Source organism: Podarcis filfolensis (genome assembly GCF_964270895.1).
Source record: "Podarcis filfolensis genome assembly, chromosome: 8".
Classification (NCBI taxonomy): Eukaryota; Metazoa; Chordata; class Lepidosauria; order Squamata; family Lacertidae; genus Podarcis; species Podarcis filfolensis.
Genome location: NC_139611.1, coordinates 78,775,532 through 78,791,337, shown reverse-complemented (window position 1 = coordinate 78,791,337; position 15,806 = coordinate 78,775,532). Strand labels below are relative to the sequence as shown.

Genomic DNA, 15,806 nt, shown 5'->3' with positions numbered 1-15,806 from the left:
TTCCACAAGTCTGCACTGCTCTCCTTTCCGAGCAATCTGCACCTCTTAATTGAATTTTGAATAAGAAGTGCTAATGGCTCCATCCATCTTTTCTGCCTTGACAAACTGCCCACAATGGATGAGGGCCAGCAGTTCTAACTGGTCTCCCACCTACTTTTGTCTTATTGTTATATCCCAGTTTGTCGAAAGATTCATAGTGCCAGGTTAGGGATATAACATGTATGTATAGGAGAGCACCTGGGTGCTCTGGAGCTTGGGAACTCATTCCGTGAACTTGAGCTTATTGGAAGCAGTAAGTGAAGGTCTGCATCATGAACCAGGGGGTGGGGGGTGGGATAAAAATCTGCATTGGGATCTGTTGCTCTATGGATCCTTCCACCTGAGGCAGTTGCCTTGCCTTGCCCTGTGAATGGGCCGGCCCTGAGTTATGCCAGCATTAGGCTAAGCCAGTTTCCAAACCCAGAATCATGGTTTGTCTCTCTCCAAACAAACCATGAGTGGTAAGCCAAGAACAGCTTGTGGTTGGTTTGGCGAGATACAAACTACGATCCCAGCTAAACCATGGCTTAGGTTTGCATAGTATAGCAATACATCAGGAATGGAGGAATATTTTTTTCTCTGTGCACCAGCATCTGGTGTGTTCACCTTTATACCATAGTTAAGACCAGGGATGCGGGTGGCGCTGTGGTCTAAACCACTGAGCCTCTTGGGCTTGCTTATCAGAAGGTTGGCGGTTCAAATCCCTGTGACGGGGCAAGCTCCCATTGCTCTGTCCTAGTTCCTGCCAACTTAGTAGTTCGAAAGCACGCCAGTGCAAGTAGATAAATAGGTACTGCTGTGGCGGGAAGGTAAATGGCATTTCCATGCGCTCTGGTTTCCGTCACAGTGTCCCGTTGCACCAGAAGCAGTTTAGTCAAGCTGGCCGCATGACCCGGAAAAGCTGTCTGTGGACAAACGCCAGCTCACTCGGCGTGAAAGCAAGATGAGCGCTGCAACCCCATAGTCCCCTTTGACTGGACTTAACCGTCCAGGAGTCCTTTACCTTTTACTTTTTACCATAGTTAAGTGTAACTGTGGTTTAGAGTGATGTTTGAGCTAGTCCTGGTGATTTGGTGGTGCAGGTCAGTGTTGGAGTTTAAACATGCAATATTTCCCACTTCTGAGCTGTATTTATTTAGCTCTTACATCTTAGTAGGTTTGTGTATACTGTTCTTGAGTGGTTATTTTATATTTGTCCACAGTCTCCTGGACTAGGCAAGCTGCTGCTGCTTTTTTTTTAGTGTAAAAATGTGTTTTGTTTTGAACCATAGGTGCAACATCCTTGTCTGAGGACTTACCCCCAGTCACCTGGTGCAAGGTAAAGCAGTACTTTCCAGACCGTACATCTGAGCACATAATTGCTTCCCTTCCAAGCTGCAATAACAGTTTAACAACCAAGAGGAAGAGCTTTTACTGCTGAAGCATTAAATGTTTTTTGCCTAATGATTGAAAATAGTAAAATCCTAGCCTCTGATGGTTAAGGCAGCATTAAAGGGGAATAATAAGGGCTGGCATTTAGACAGGGCCTTTCATCTTAGAGGATCAGTTGTAACCTACATATAGATGGAGGGGCTTTTGCCCATTCATTTAGGGCCAGCGTCTCTGGTGGAGTTTTGTCCCAAGCGCCAAGGCACTAGGGGGCGCAACACAACCATTCAGGGTCACAAACACAAATATGCACCTCCCACTCCTTTCTGTAATAGGGGGTAATTTGGTGGTTACCTGCAGAATAGTCCCAGTGGTGCGGCTAGATGGTTTTTTGAGTCTGGACTTAATGGTCTTAGAGGGGTCTTAATGGTCTTAGAGGGGACCCAGCACTCCACTTCTGCTTCACTTTAAGGGCAGGTGTCCACCCCACTCCACTTCTAGTGTGGGTTTACGGCAAGATTGGTGCACATGTTTTGTAGAATTTGCTACCTGCTTAGATTGTAACTTTGCTGTCCGAGGCAGCATATCACTCCTGTTTCATAAAATATACCAAGCGTTCTTTATTCCTCTGCGTGAAAGCTTCTTGTGGTCATAAGGTTAAGGGTTGACACACATCCATAATGAGCACATGTCATAACTCCAGCAAAAAGATCCTAAAACCTCTTGGCGGTGTGTATATGAACATACAGGAGTGCTGGCTGCACACCTGTGAGCCCAGGTGCACACTGGCAACAATGGAAGATGGCACAACCATACCCTAATACTCAAACCAATGGAACAAGGAGATTCTATTGAACATCAGGAAGAACTTTCTGACAGTACGCGCTGTTCGACAGCGGAACGAGCTCCCTTGGGAGGTTGTAGACTCTCCTTCATTGAAGGTTTTAAAGCAGAGGTTGGATGGCCATCAGTCATGGATGCTCTAGCTGAGATTCCTACATTGCAGGGGGTTGGACTAAATGACCCCTGGGGTCCCTTCTGACTCTAAGATTCTGTGATTCCTTTTCATTCTGCTGATTGCAACCCTGGCCCATATGCCCCAAGCTCTTGCCCTGACAATACCTTTCTCCCCAGTGCTCAAGACACAGAAATCAAACAGTAAGGTCAAGATGAACCTTTTTGGTCCAGGCCTCTGCAGAGTGTACCCTTCTATTTGACCAAAGAGAAAATGAAAAGTGAATGTTAATGTTAATGTATTGCATTATTTAATTGAATGGAGCTGTTTGTGACCCACCCTGGGACTGCATGGTGAAGAGAGGGTCATAAACGCCAATAAATATTTATTTTATATAGTTTATATTCCCACTCATCTGCAGTAAACACCAAACAAGAGCAATATCATTCAAAGCGGCTTGCAACATTTTAAAAGAATAAAATGCCCTAACCAAGGATGCAACAATATTATATTTTAACCGCTGTGCGGGGCACAATTAAACTTTCTGTTGTTGCCTCAGTCAGCGAAATTTGAGCTGGCGCTGGTAAAGAGATCTCTGATATTTTAAAAAAGAGAAAAGGAAAGATGGGATCTGAAAATCTGTCCTGTGTGCAGAGACACGCATGTATACATTTAAAGCACATACGAAGCATGCACACAAACCCCAAGAATCATGGGAATTGCAGTTTCTTTGGGGTGCTGGGAACTCATAGAATCATAGAGTTGGAAGAGACCACAAGGGCCATCGAGTCCAACCCCCTGCCAAGCAGGAAACACCATCAGAGCACTCCTGACATATGGTTGTCAAGCCTCTGCTTAAAGAGCTCCAAAGAAGGAGACTCCACCACACTCCTTGGCAGCAAAGTCCACTGTCGAACAGCTCTTACTGTCAGGAAGTTCTTCCTAATGTTTAGGTGGAATCTTCTTTCTTGTAGTTTGGATCCATTGCTCCGTGTCCGCTTCTCTGGAGCAGCAGAAAACAACCTTTCTCCCTCCTCTATGTGACATCCTTTTATATATTTGAACATGGCTATCATATCACCCCTTAACCTCCTCTTCTCCAGGCTAAACATGCCCAGCTCCCTTAGCCGTTCCTCATAAGGCATCGTTTCCAGGCCTTTGACCATTTTGGTTGCCCTCCTCTGGACACGTTCCAGTTTGTCAGTGTCCTTCTTGAACTGTGGCGCCCAGAACTGGACACAGTACTCCAGGTGAGGTCTGACCAGAGCAGAATACAGTGGCACTATTACTTCCCTTGATCTAGATGCTATACTCCTATTGATGCAGCCCAGAATTGCATTGGCTTTTTTAGCTGCCGCTGTGAGTTGTAAGCTAAGTTCCCCTTATTACTTGGAGGAAGTGAGATGAGTTGAATTGTGTGCATCCTAGCCACACTTTAGGGTGCAGGAAGCTGACTTTGAGGGGGCAGAACTCCTTTCACGCTCCAAGGCAGACGTACCTGCTACAGCTTCTTCTCATTTTGAAGGATCCTGGATCAAATGCGAGAACTGCTTTTCGCTTTCTCATCGGTCAAATGGAAGGGTATAACTTTGCTCTCAGTTCTGTCTGTAGATTGCTTAATGGAGCTGCGGATTGTTAAGAGCGGCCCACCAAATGTGCCGTGGATGTGATTAGTAGATACCGAGTTTCCTTCCATTGAAATACAGCACAATACATTTTGAATGGTTGGTATGGAGCGGTGATGTGAATGCACGGGCAAAAAAAGCCATTAGCTTTGCATTTTGGCAGAAAAAATGATTTTCTTTTAAAGACGCCTCACCAAGAATTACACATTCTGTAATAATGAAAAGGCTGTTTGCAGGAGCTGTTTCCTTTGCATAATGCGCATATGTATAATACATATGCTTTTCAGTGCATATTTCACAATTCCTCGCAGCATTAATGCTTGCATATTTTAGGGGGCTCAATTCTTTACCAATCTTGCGACTTGAAATAACTTACAGTAATAACATGATTACTGCTTTAATAATTTTGTTACGTTCACCGTAAGAGGATTACTATTTTGGTTTGTGGATATTTTTTTTTCCAATTCGCCGGCAGCTTTGGGGTGGCGCGGGGCTACAGAACACTGTGCGTAACAAAGAATAAATATTTTTTTTTTGCATGTCATTTTTTTCATTTTTTATTTGCAAAGGAGCGTTTGCTGCCCTGGACGCCCCCAACCTTCCTCTCTGCTGGGTGCTGATGAACTTCAGGGGGAGAGCAGGAGCCGCGCTTGTTGTTTTTCCTGGAGTGGGCGGTGCCAAGAGGCGGCACCGCCCCTTCCCCGGAAAGCCCCTCCTCCCTGCTCTCCCTCCCTCCCTCTCCCGCATGGGAGTTGTAAACAGTTGCCTCCCCCTTCTCTGGGCAGGCCCCGCCCCCTCGCGCCGCGGGCCGGCCCCCCTCGCCGCATCTCATTAGCATAGATTAACGCTGGGGGAGCTCGAGTGCAGGTGCAGAGCCGGCGAGAGGGAGAAAGAGAGAGAGAGAAAGAGACCGGAGGGGAAGCGGCAGGATGCGATCGGCAGGGAGCGGCGGCGGCGGCAGGCACTCGCCTTTGGTGGCCGCGGCTGGGATTTTACTGCTGTGCGTTGCTGGCAGAGGTAAGCGCGGAGGAGACGCGGAGATCGGCGGGGGGGGTCAATCTACCCCCCCTTCTCTCTATCTTTCTCTCTCTCTCCCTCCCTCCACCCCCCCCGGCTGCTTCTTTATCCCACCCCCTCCCGGGCTGCTGTGGGCGATTCTGCGCTGGCATTGCCCGCTTGTCCTCTACGCGTTGGAAGCGCTCCTGCAGCGAGCGAGGAAGGAAAGCGCCGGCTGCGCGCAAAGGAGGAACCGCGGAGAGCGCGGGGCAGCAGGGCGGGGGCGGGGAGAGCAGGAGAGACCCCCGCTGCTTGCGCACGGACCCACTGGGTCATCCCCGGCCCGCTTGGGGGGCTGCCCTCCCGGCGCCGGTCTCTCTTACCCCTCCCTGCAGCCTTGCCAGGCTGCCCCGTGCCGCGACTCCGAGGGGTGAAGCTGGCAGGCAAGGCGGACAGCTGCCTGGTCTTCTTTCCCCATGGCGGGGGGGGCGCTTCCCGGAGGGACCGCGGCCCTGGCGGAGGGAAGGAGGGCGGGCAACCTCTGCGCACTGTAGGGTTTCAACTCCCCACCCCCATCCGCCTTCGCAACCCGCATTGTGTGACCCTAATATTCGCCGCGGCTGCTGCAGCAAAGGGGTGTGTGGATAGGGGGAAACAATGGCATGGTTCCCACCCGCCCCCTTTTTTCTTGTCACTGCAGTGGTGGTGGTTGCCGGGCTTTGTTAGAGGGCGCTTTTTGTGTGTGCCCCCCCACTTTATCCTTCGACCTGTGGGCACATCGGGGCACCCCCTTTTCTGCATGCTCTCTCCCTCGTAGTGCCTTTCTTCTTCTCCTTTTTTTTTTTAGCTGGGTGTCGCCTAGGGCGAAGGCTGTGCCCTGGAAGGTTAGGCACCGGTGCCCCGTCAACTTCAAAATTGGATTGCAGGGAGGTGGGGGGCGAGACCTGCTTGCTTGTGTCTTTGGGTGGGGTGGGATCCTTGCAGTTCCTTGACCTTTCTCTATCCCCCCCCACCCCACCAACCGTGCAAAATAGTACATTTCCAAGCCCAGTGTCAAGAAAGGTTCCAGTTCCTTACATTGCCATTCTTGTGGCTTCGTTTTCGGCTTTTGCGTGCGTGTATTTACATTTTCGGTTGGTCTAACTTTTTAATCCCCTCCCCACCGGAGATCGCAGTTCTAAAAAAAGGGTATCCAGATAGCTACATCATCTCTTCTCCGCTCCCGCCCGCTTCCCACCTTCCTCCTCTTACTCTCTCCCTCTCATCCTTCCATCCCAGCCTGTGCCTTGAGTTTGTAGAATAGAATATAAAACTGCCTGGCTGTATTCCCGTCGACCTCGGAGCGAATCCACATCCCTCCCTGCTTTTCTTTCATTGATTCATTCTCTCTCTCTCTCTCTCTGCTGAGAATCAAGATGGGCTGACAGTTGGCCTCCTCTCTATGCAAATCTTTCAAATTTTGTTTTGATGGGGGGGGGGAATTGCAGGAACGTGCACAAGTAAAAATGGCGGTCTCCAAACCCCCCACTCCCCAGTTTTCCAAATCCTGGGTATCCTTAAGTTCCCATCTGATGCAGTTAGTGTTGGGGTGGCAGTGGGTGGGTGAGTGGCAGGAAGTGACTGGAAAGAGAACAAAGCCGTTCGGAATAGGATTTAGCCTTACCAAGAGGAAACAAAGAAGAAACAAACTAAGTACCGTTTGGTCCCTTTGATAGACCAGCTAGGCTGAAACGAAAAAGACAGAATCTGAGCAGGCTGGCATTCCATGGACTCCCGAAGCTCAACTGGCTTCTGGATCCAGTTTTGTGTGTGTGTGGGAGGAAATGAGCTTCTGCCTCTGCCTCCCACCTTGACATGGGCAGAATTCCTCGAGAAGGTCAAAATTCCAAGCCTCCTTTTGCGGCTCACTGAGGAGGGCAGAGTGCTGAACTTTACTTGCCAGCGGCTGGCACCTCCATCAATCAGCCTCTCTTTGGAGAGGTCAGTCTGTGGATGCTCAGGCAAAAGTTCCAGCATGGCTCCCAGCCTGCAGGCCTGTCAGGTGTGCATCTCCCTAGTGGCGTTGTGTGATCCTTCCATGCAAGCTGTCCACCTCTCCGTCCTTCACTGCTCAAGGATGCAATTATAAGGCAGGCGAGTGAAGGTTTGGGATGATGAATTAAGCGTGGCGTTGTGCACATGGGGCTTTCTTTGTGTGGGCCTGCATGAGTGCCATTTCCATGCCTTTCATCTTTGCTTCTCTGAGCTGGTCCTCTGTACACTTTCCCTATTGGGAAATGCTTCTTCCTCTGCTCCCCCCCAAAAGACCCCCCTCCTATCAAACTAAATTGGTTTATTTCATCACCATGTGAAGCCAGGGAGTCAGGTTGTAATGATGAAGGACTTGGAATAAATGGGCGCCCAGTCATCCTGGCTCAATCACATCACAAAGCACTTAATTTTTTAAAAAAGATATAAACTTCCTGCATTTATAATCCCACTTTTCCTCTAAGGGGCTCAAGGCCGCATGCTTGATTTCCCCTGACTCCATTTTATCTTCACCACAGCCCTGTGAGGTAGGTTTGGTTGAGAGATTGCAGCTGTGATGCCAGCATCAGTTAGGGAGCTTTGTGTCTAAGTGGGAATTTGAACCTGGGTCTGGCCTGGTCCTAGTCTAACCGCCACATCGTAATGACATCCTCTCCTTTTCCTCCAGCTGATGCTGGCTCCTGTGTTTGTCCTAACGGACTACAAAATACAAAGATAGCAAAGAGACCCAACTTTACTTGATCAGCTAGGTTGGTGTGTGCAAGCTTTTGAATTGCACAAAACTCTTCATCGAACAGATTCTTTTCTTAGTGGGGACAAGCATTCCTGGATGATAATGCCTTTCCTTGGAAGTAAATGCAGGACATGTATACAATTGGTTTTTTCTCAGAGTTAAACATCTGGGACTATCACTGTATACATATGGTTCAGGGTTGTATGGAGCAAGCCCTTCTTTTGAAACCCAGAATTCTGGGTTGAATTCAAAATGGCAAATGCAGGGTCCCCCCCTTTTCTTTTCTGGAACTCTTGTTATTGTTTTTGCAACCAGTGACACTGGGGGTTTCCAGTTCAGCACTAGACAGGTTTTCAGTTTTGGTTTTGTTCCCTCCTGCCTTTTAGAGAGCCCGGAAGCTTGTTCACTTTGCCAGCTCTTCTAGGCTTGGCCAGGTTTCACTGGGGGCTGAAAAGTGTGTGTGTGTGTGTGTGTGCAGCTCAAAATAAAGTTGGGGTTACTTCCTCTTGCCCTCTCCCTAACTGCGTCCAAAAAGCAGGGTCGGCAGGGAAGGAAGCCATTCTAGCAACAGGAGAAAAACAACAACCCCACAACCCACAACTTTTGAGGTGTAGAAGGACGTTTGAAAGGCAAAAGCTCTGGCTGCTAAATGAAAGGGTTTGCTCAGCTGAGAGGCGAGATGCTTTTAGAGTTGGAAGACTAGGAGGCTGGCGGGAGTGGGGGTGGGTAGTTTTCATCCAGCAGGGGAAGGAATCGAAGAAAGTGATAGGGAGCAGAGAGCCAGGAGGGCTGAGGATCCGGGGTTGCTTTTAAAAATGGGGAAGTGGGGATGGGAGCCAGCCTTGACTTTAATTTTTGTGACTTTGCAATGAACTCGCTTCCTTCCCTTATCGGAGCCAGCAGGTCCATGCAGTGGGTAATTGCATTCCACTTTAATCAATAGCTGGAGTAAATCTACTTTCTAGGTCACTGAGGGAGGGGTGGGGTGTATGTGTGTTTCTACTCCCTGTTGCCCCCCTCCTCATTTCCCTACTTCTGTCATCATGCAAGCGGCTGTTTCTTACAAGGGGTGTATAAGGTTGCCAGATGAAAACACCCCCAAATTGGGTACCCGCACCAGCAGTGGCTGTGTAGAACTTCTCCTGTCCGAAACAGGATATGCTTTTGCTTTTTAAAAAAGATGTATTGCGTTGCGCACCTGCTTAGACGTCACAGCCTTTGACCTGGATGCTCCTCCCTGGAACTCTAGTGTCAGGCAAAGGAACTCTGCATATGCTCAAATGCCGTCTTTTCCCTGTAGATGCCTGGCCTGGCAACCAGCTCTGGGTTTCTACCCTTCTTTTTGCGAAGTTGGATTCCCCGCCCCCCCTTTCCTAGGAAGAAGGGACTGTCTCTTAAATAAAAGCACTCTGGCAGCCTGGCTTGTCAGATGAACATTTCTGAAATAAAGGGCTCTCTGGAATAATGGAGTTTGAAGTAAAGGACGGCAATTATTTTCTATGAAGCTCTGATATTTAACGAGGGTGGGGGAGGAACAAAGCAACATCCTGAAAATCGTAGAGGTTTTATGAGGTTCTGGAGTGCTAGGCAGTAGCTCAAAACCAACGTTGCCCGTTCAAAATGTGGAATACTGTAGTGGTGTGGGGTTTTGAAACAAAGGGCCACCCATTCTCCTTCTGTGGAGGAGGAACGGGAACCTCTGTTGTGCTCTGCAGTGTTGCAAAGTGAACTAAGGGACACTTCTCAAAATGGGGTGGGCGTCTGACAGCTCTGTATGATTAGCAGCCTTGTTGTTCCTGGTGGGGGGGGGGAGTCAGATTTCTCTCCCCCCATTTCCCACAGTTGGTGACTAAGGTGCACACTAAAGCACCCATTCAGTTTCTGAGACACCCCCCCCCCAAATCATGAATGCACAGTCCTAAAATTGCATCCAGGGGAAGCTATGCGCGGGCACTCTGGCAACTGGGCCCTTTTATGCAAATGTGCTTACAAAACACTTGCTCTGCTTTGATGCCAGAATTAATTGTCGGGAGGACTTTAAAGAAACATCATTTCTTAATGCACAAAATAGCTGCTGTGGTGCGACTGGGACTCTGGGTGGCTTCTGTTTTCCTGTTTTTTTTTTATAGTGTTCCAGTTTCTCCCTCCTCCCTCCTGCTTGCTCTCCATTGCTGTTTTGGGTGTTTAGCAAGGGTTGAATAGCAGGAGAGAAGCGCCCCTTGGTCTGTGCCAGGTTTTGTGATGGCTCAAACCTGGAGCTAGTTCTCAGTGACAGGGCTCACTTTCTGTCGCATGCGAAGCAAAACATAGATGCCTCTGTGCATGCACAGACTGCATCCCCCCCCCTCTTTGCTTACATTTATTATTGCAGGCTAAATGTGAAATACCACCTCTGGCCCACACCTGTCTCAGGTTTGGGGAACATTTGGTCCTCCAGATGTTGCTGGACTACAACTCCCATCAGCCTCTGCAAGCCTGGGATGGTGGGAGATGTAGTTCAGCAGTATCTGGAGGGCCAAAGGATATATTTGAACAGTTAAAATGGGAACAGAGGGATAGCTAGAAAAAGGGGGTGGGAAGGTGGTTGCAGTTGGTGTCTGTAGCTCAGCAGGGAAGCTGAATCCTGTAAATTGGTGGTGGATACATACAACTGGCTAGTGGTGGCCATCCTGTGATTTACTGGGGATATAAGTGGTCTTGTGGCCAGGCAAGGGGTAGCTGACATGGCGCCCTCCAGATGTTTGGAACTCCAACTCCAATCAGCCCCACTCAGCCTGGCTGACGGGCAGAGATGCTAAGTTGTAGTCCGAAACATCTCAATGGCACCATGTTGGCTACCGCTGGGCTATGCCCAAAGACCAAACCCAAGCCAGACTGTTTGCCCATCAGTGTACCTCTTGTTAACCATATCAATATAATCTCCGAAGAACCTGCTGGTTCAGGCCAATGGCCCAGCTAGCCCAACACTAGTCAGTCCCAGAGTGGCTGACAGGATGCCTCTGGGAAGCCCAAAAGAAAGATATGAGCGCAACAAAGCTCCAGCAATGGGCATTCAAGAGAGGCATACTGCATTCAGCAGTGGAGGTATTGTGGCACAGAGGGAACCCAGATTCTGTGACACAGCAGAAGGCTCGGTTCTGCTCTCAAAAGTGGTGCAGGCCTACATGCACATTTCGCCTTCTGGTAGCCTCCATCCTAGTGACAAAATGGTGGTGGTGGGCATAGGTCTCAACCACCCTGTGGGATGACATGAAATGGCAGGGGTACTGGTAAGAATTCTGCTTCCCTAGCAACTCCCTAAGGTGCAGATCCTTGCACTTCTGAGAACTCTTGCGTCAGGGCAGGTCCACACACCATACATTGAAAGCACATCCAACACATGGCTCCCTTCCCCACACTGAAAAATCTTAGACACTGTAGTTCCCCCTCGCAGAACTGCAGTTCCCAGCACCCTTGCCCAAGAGAACTATAATTCCCAGGACTCTTTGGAGGCAACTCGTGTGATTGGGTCATGTATGATGTGGGTCTGCCTTGCGTAGAGGAGAACTAGTTATCCTGGAAATGGCTGCAGGAGATTCTCAAGGGAGCAAAGTGCCCTTTGGCTAAAACCAGGGATCCCTTGGGCCTCCTCTGCTATAGACAGCCATGTGCTTCAGCGGTGAAGCATACAATTAATGGGTTTCTCTTTACACCCCCACCATTTGCATGCTAGACAACAATCCTAATGTGTGTGTGTTTGTGTGTGTTGTTTGTGAGAGAGAAGACAAACGAAAAAGGGTTGCCAACCTTGATTAAAAGCAACAACACTCTGAGCATGTGCAGTTCTGCATTTTAAACCTGCTCAGACCGTAGCACCATCATGACTTCAGGAACAAAATTCAGTTTTGCTTCTTCTGCACTGACACTAAAAGCAAAAATAATAAAGTGAGCATCTGTGACCGTGTCTATGCCCAGCTGGCCCACCCCCTGACTATAAAATGCCTTCAGAAATAAGAAAGGATGCTGAGGCTGTCAGTAGTATTAAGTCCTGGCATGCCCATTCAGGCCCAAGTGCTGGCATCTGTTTGAAGCTGCCTCCATCACCTGGGTGGCCGGATTGGGGCTTCTCTGGGCTGCAGGAACCTAGACCAGCTCTGAGGTCCAGCTGTGGCTGCATCACGTCCTGGGGCATCCAGGGTTCAAACCAGTCACTCCTCTTTTGCCCTTCCCTTTATCTGCAGTAGCCCTTTTTGAAATCAAGATGCCCCTGCCCTTGGCTTGTCAAAGCACCAATACTTATGTCAGGTTTAAGAAGTCATACCCTTAGGTTATCTTAACATACGTTTCTGATGCTTCGCCCCACTGTATAATTTACAAAAAAGAAGTATTGTGGCACAGCCTTTGACCCAGAACCCACTCCCTGCAAATCCCCCCAAAGCATGGGAGCTGGCGAGAGGGCACTGTGTGTGTGTGCTTTTGAAGCAAATGTTGGAGACATTGAAAAATCACACTGCCAGTTGCAGGTGGCCAATTCAAAACCCGTTGATCGCTGAGGGATTTGTCCTCATATGGCAGTTTTCTCTATGGATGTCTACTTGTTTCTTCCTTTTTTTTGTTTCCGGGGGCTTGTTCTGGTGTGCTTGGTTTGCGCTGTGCGGTGCCGTGTTTGCCTGAGGCAGCTAATTCCATCTTGTGGCAGAGGAAGAGGTCTTGAACTTGGTCTAAAAGGAGAGAGTGGAAACTTGAGATCCGCCAGCCAGATTCACCCCCCAGAGACTTCTCATCTGGGCTCCAGCGTAACCCCTGCTCCTACGGGTTTATTGCGCCTCTGTGCCACCTTTGTCTCCTAGTTGCTCAAGATGGTGTGCATGGTTCTCTGCCACAACAACCCTGTGAGGTAGATTAGGCTGAGAGGCAGTGACTGGCCCAAGGTCACCCTGTGAACACTGGTTTTCCCCCTGGTCCTAGTCCGACACTTTAACCGCTTCCTCACCCTAGCAATCACCCACAGGCACACAACCCAGGCTGTCCAGCCACTTTCTCCCAAGCGGAGGCTCAGACTACACATGATGGCAGTAGACACCTACCTTTTAAATGTGGATCTCTGTAATTGTGTATAAGGGTGTGTGTCTTGAAAAGCAAAGGAGCATTCGGAAGCCTCCGCCCACAATTCCTGCCTCCTTTCCTTCAGCCGGGTTCTGATCCTGGAAATGAGCATAGATGGGAGGAAAGCCTCTCCCCATCCCCCACCATCCCCTGGGGGGCTTTTCTTCCAGCCCCACCTCAGACAGACTGAGGCAGATCTGCATTTCACATATACAAACAGATCTGCCACAGTCACGTGGAGTATAGGCCTATTTAACATCTTTCTTCCCGAGTGTGAACACTGAGAGGCTTGGGGCAGAGAACTCCTTCACAGGTCCCTGTCTGAGGTCAGTTAATCCTAGGAGCAGAGCTGGAGAGCCTGCAGGATCAAGGGTGTTGCTGGTGTGGAAGCAGGACTCAGGGATACTCAAGCTGGAAGGGAATTAAAAACTCAGTCAGTTTTGTAAGAACTGGTTTTGAACCTGGAGCGCATGACAAGAGACCTATATGGAACTACTATCCCGGTGCAGGTCCAAGAGTGACTGAGATTCATACCTTTACAACCACTTCCCTGCCTTCCTGGTTTCCTGCTGGTTTCTTCCTGCTCCTGAGTAGACCTCTGATGTAGACCACTTCGGAGTTTGAAGGTGGGTGTGGTAATCATTGTGGTGTTGGTAGGGTTGCCATAAGTCCAGAATTTCGTGGATGCACACAGAATACTGGGGCCACAAGCAGTGCCGGGACAGAATTCGGCTAAATGCCTGGGAAAATATGGATGTCCAGCAGCAGCCCATGTTGTTTTTCCTCAGAAATAGCTCAGAATGTCCATATTCTTTGCAATTTTGCAAAAACCAAAACCAAAACAAAACTCAACAATTTTGGCCAAAAGCTTAAAAATAAAACCCACCCCAGAACTTTGGCCAAAATTAAAAAAAACACACCTCAACAACTATGTTTGAAATATGGCAACCCTAGGTGTTGACAGCAAGATGCCCATGGGACAGAGCAGCCCAGTACCTCCTTCTGTGGATTCCATGCTTCCTTCTCTGATAAGACCATAAGAAGAGCCAAAGGCCCCTCTAGCCCAGAACTCTGCTCTCACAGTGGCCAACCAAATGTCTGGGAGAAGCCCATAAGCAGAACCTAAGCACAACAGTGATCTCTGCACTTGTTGTTCACAGCTACTGGCATCCAGAGGCATATGTTGCTTCTGACAATAGAGGTAGAAGAATGTCACCATTGATAGCCTTCTGCTCCATGGAGTAAAGAGTCCTGGGATTCTTTCAGACGCAAAGTCCTTCCCGGGGTCCTGGTCAGATTAAATCCTGGCCGTGCTTCAGCTGTTGCCTCCTGTGCACAAGCCAAAAGAGTGAGGGCAATGGCAGCCTGCCATTGGGGGCTGTGTGCCTGGGAGTCAGTGGGCAGAGTCATTGTTGCTGGACGTCCAGCCCTTGTTCCATATCTTTTTTTAAAAAAATTTTTTAGCCTTAAAGTGTAAGTAGTCAATGTTGTTATCCCTCCTGCTTTGATTGTTGGGTGAAGGTTTCACCCCTGCTGTATAAAATGGTCCACAAAAGCATGTGGCAAAGATCCGTCTCAGATTTTCGAGTCAACTAGTGAACCTTGCCTCAAATTGTAGGGCCACGGGGTTCTCAGAGTACAATGCAAGATGGGAGCGGCCATTCTAGAGGGAAGGCAAGGAGAGAGAGCAGGAGATGAGCAGAATAAATAAAGAATCATTTGAGTGGCCGAATAAGGATTTGAACCAAGGTTCTCCAACTCACAAGGCCAACATCTTCTGAGGCCCTTCTTTGTGTGCCTCCTCCTCGAGAGGTCAGGAGGGTGGCAACACGAGAACGGGGCCTTCTCTGCAGTGGCTTCCCGTCTGTGGAACGCGCTCCCCAGGGAAGTTCACCTGGTGCCTTCACTATACACCTTTAGGTGCCAGGCAAAAACGTTGCTTTTTAACCAGGCCTTTGCCTGACCTGATCCACATCCTATACCTTTTTAAAATGCTGTCTCTTTTTAGGGTGTTTTTTTTTATTGGGTTGTTGTTTGATTTTATGTACGTAATCCTTTATGTGACCCGCCCCGAGACCTTCGGGTATAGGGCGGTATAGAAATAAAACAAACAAACAAATAAAAATAAAATAAATAAACAATATCCCTTATTGTAGCACTAGTGAGTCAGAGTTTTGACCAGGACCAGGAAGGTTCAGATTCAAATCACTGCTCAGCCTTGACGCTAGTCAGATGATTTTGGGTCTCTCTCTCTGTCTGATAAATCTACCTCACAGGATTGTTTGGGGGATAACATGGGACAGTAAAAACAATACAGCTTTGGGCTCCTTGGAGAAAAAGCGGGATAGAAATGTAATAAGCACAATCCCATTTGACCATGCATCGTGCGTTTAGCATCCTGGCATTGAGAACAGATTCTGGATCTGAGCCCAGGCTCTGCTTAAGCCCCTGCACCTCTCCTGCCCCGAGCCTGAGTCGTTTCTCTGTTCTAGCCATTGCCTGCCTCTCTGCTTCCTTCCCCGGGGTGGCTGGGAAACTCTGACATCTGCTACGTTACAGCCGCATCTGTTCCAACTCTACAGACAGAGACTCTCACCTAAGAGATCTACAGCAAACCTTTTTAGAACTAAAATAGCCACCTGATGAAGTTAAACAACAGATCAACAGAGCCAGACTGATACCCAGAGAGAAGACAGACCCCAAAAAGAAAATAACAGAACACCACTAGTAATCACATACAGCTCCCAAGTTAGAACAGTTCAACACATCGTCAGAGATCTACAACCTCTCCTAGACAATGACAGTTCTCTTTCTCAAGCTCTGGGAGGAAGACCTTTCATTGCCTACAAACAGCTACCCAATATTAAACAACTCCTAACCCACAATAATACAACAACCAGACTTAACATGGACACTGGTGCCAGAGCCTGCAATAAACCCAGATGCCAACTTTGCTGCCACATACACCCCGACAACA

General features: G+C 48.8%; 1 protein-coding gene across 1 annotated transcript in view; it reads left to right on the top strand.

Annotated features, from left to right (window-relative positions):
• Positions 1-4,825: 4,825 nt before the first annotated feature.
• CADM4 (cell adhesion molecule 4) overlaps positions 4,826-15,806 on the top strand; it is a 131,482-nt gene continuing 120,501 nt past the window's right edge. Inside the window, exon 1 of the mRNA XM_083627646.1 lies at positions 4,826-5,004. Within this exon, the coding sequence (XP_083483772.1) occupies positions 4,917-5,004 (88 nt within the window). The 5' untranslated portion in view covers positions 4,826-4,916. The remainder of the gene's footprint in view (positions 5,005-15,806) is intronic.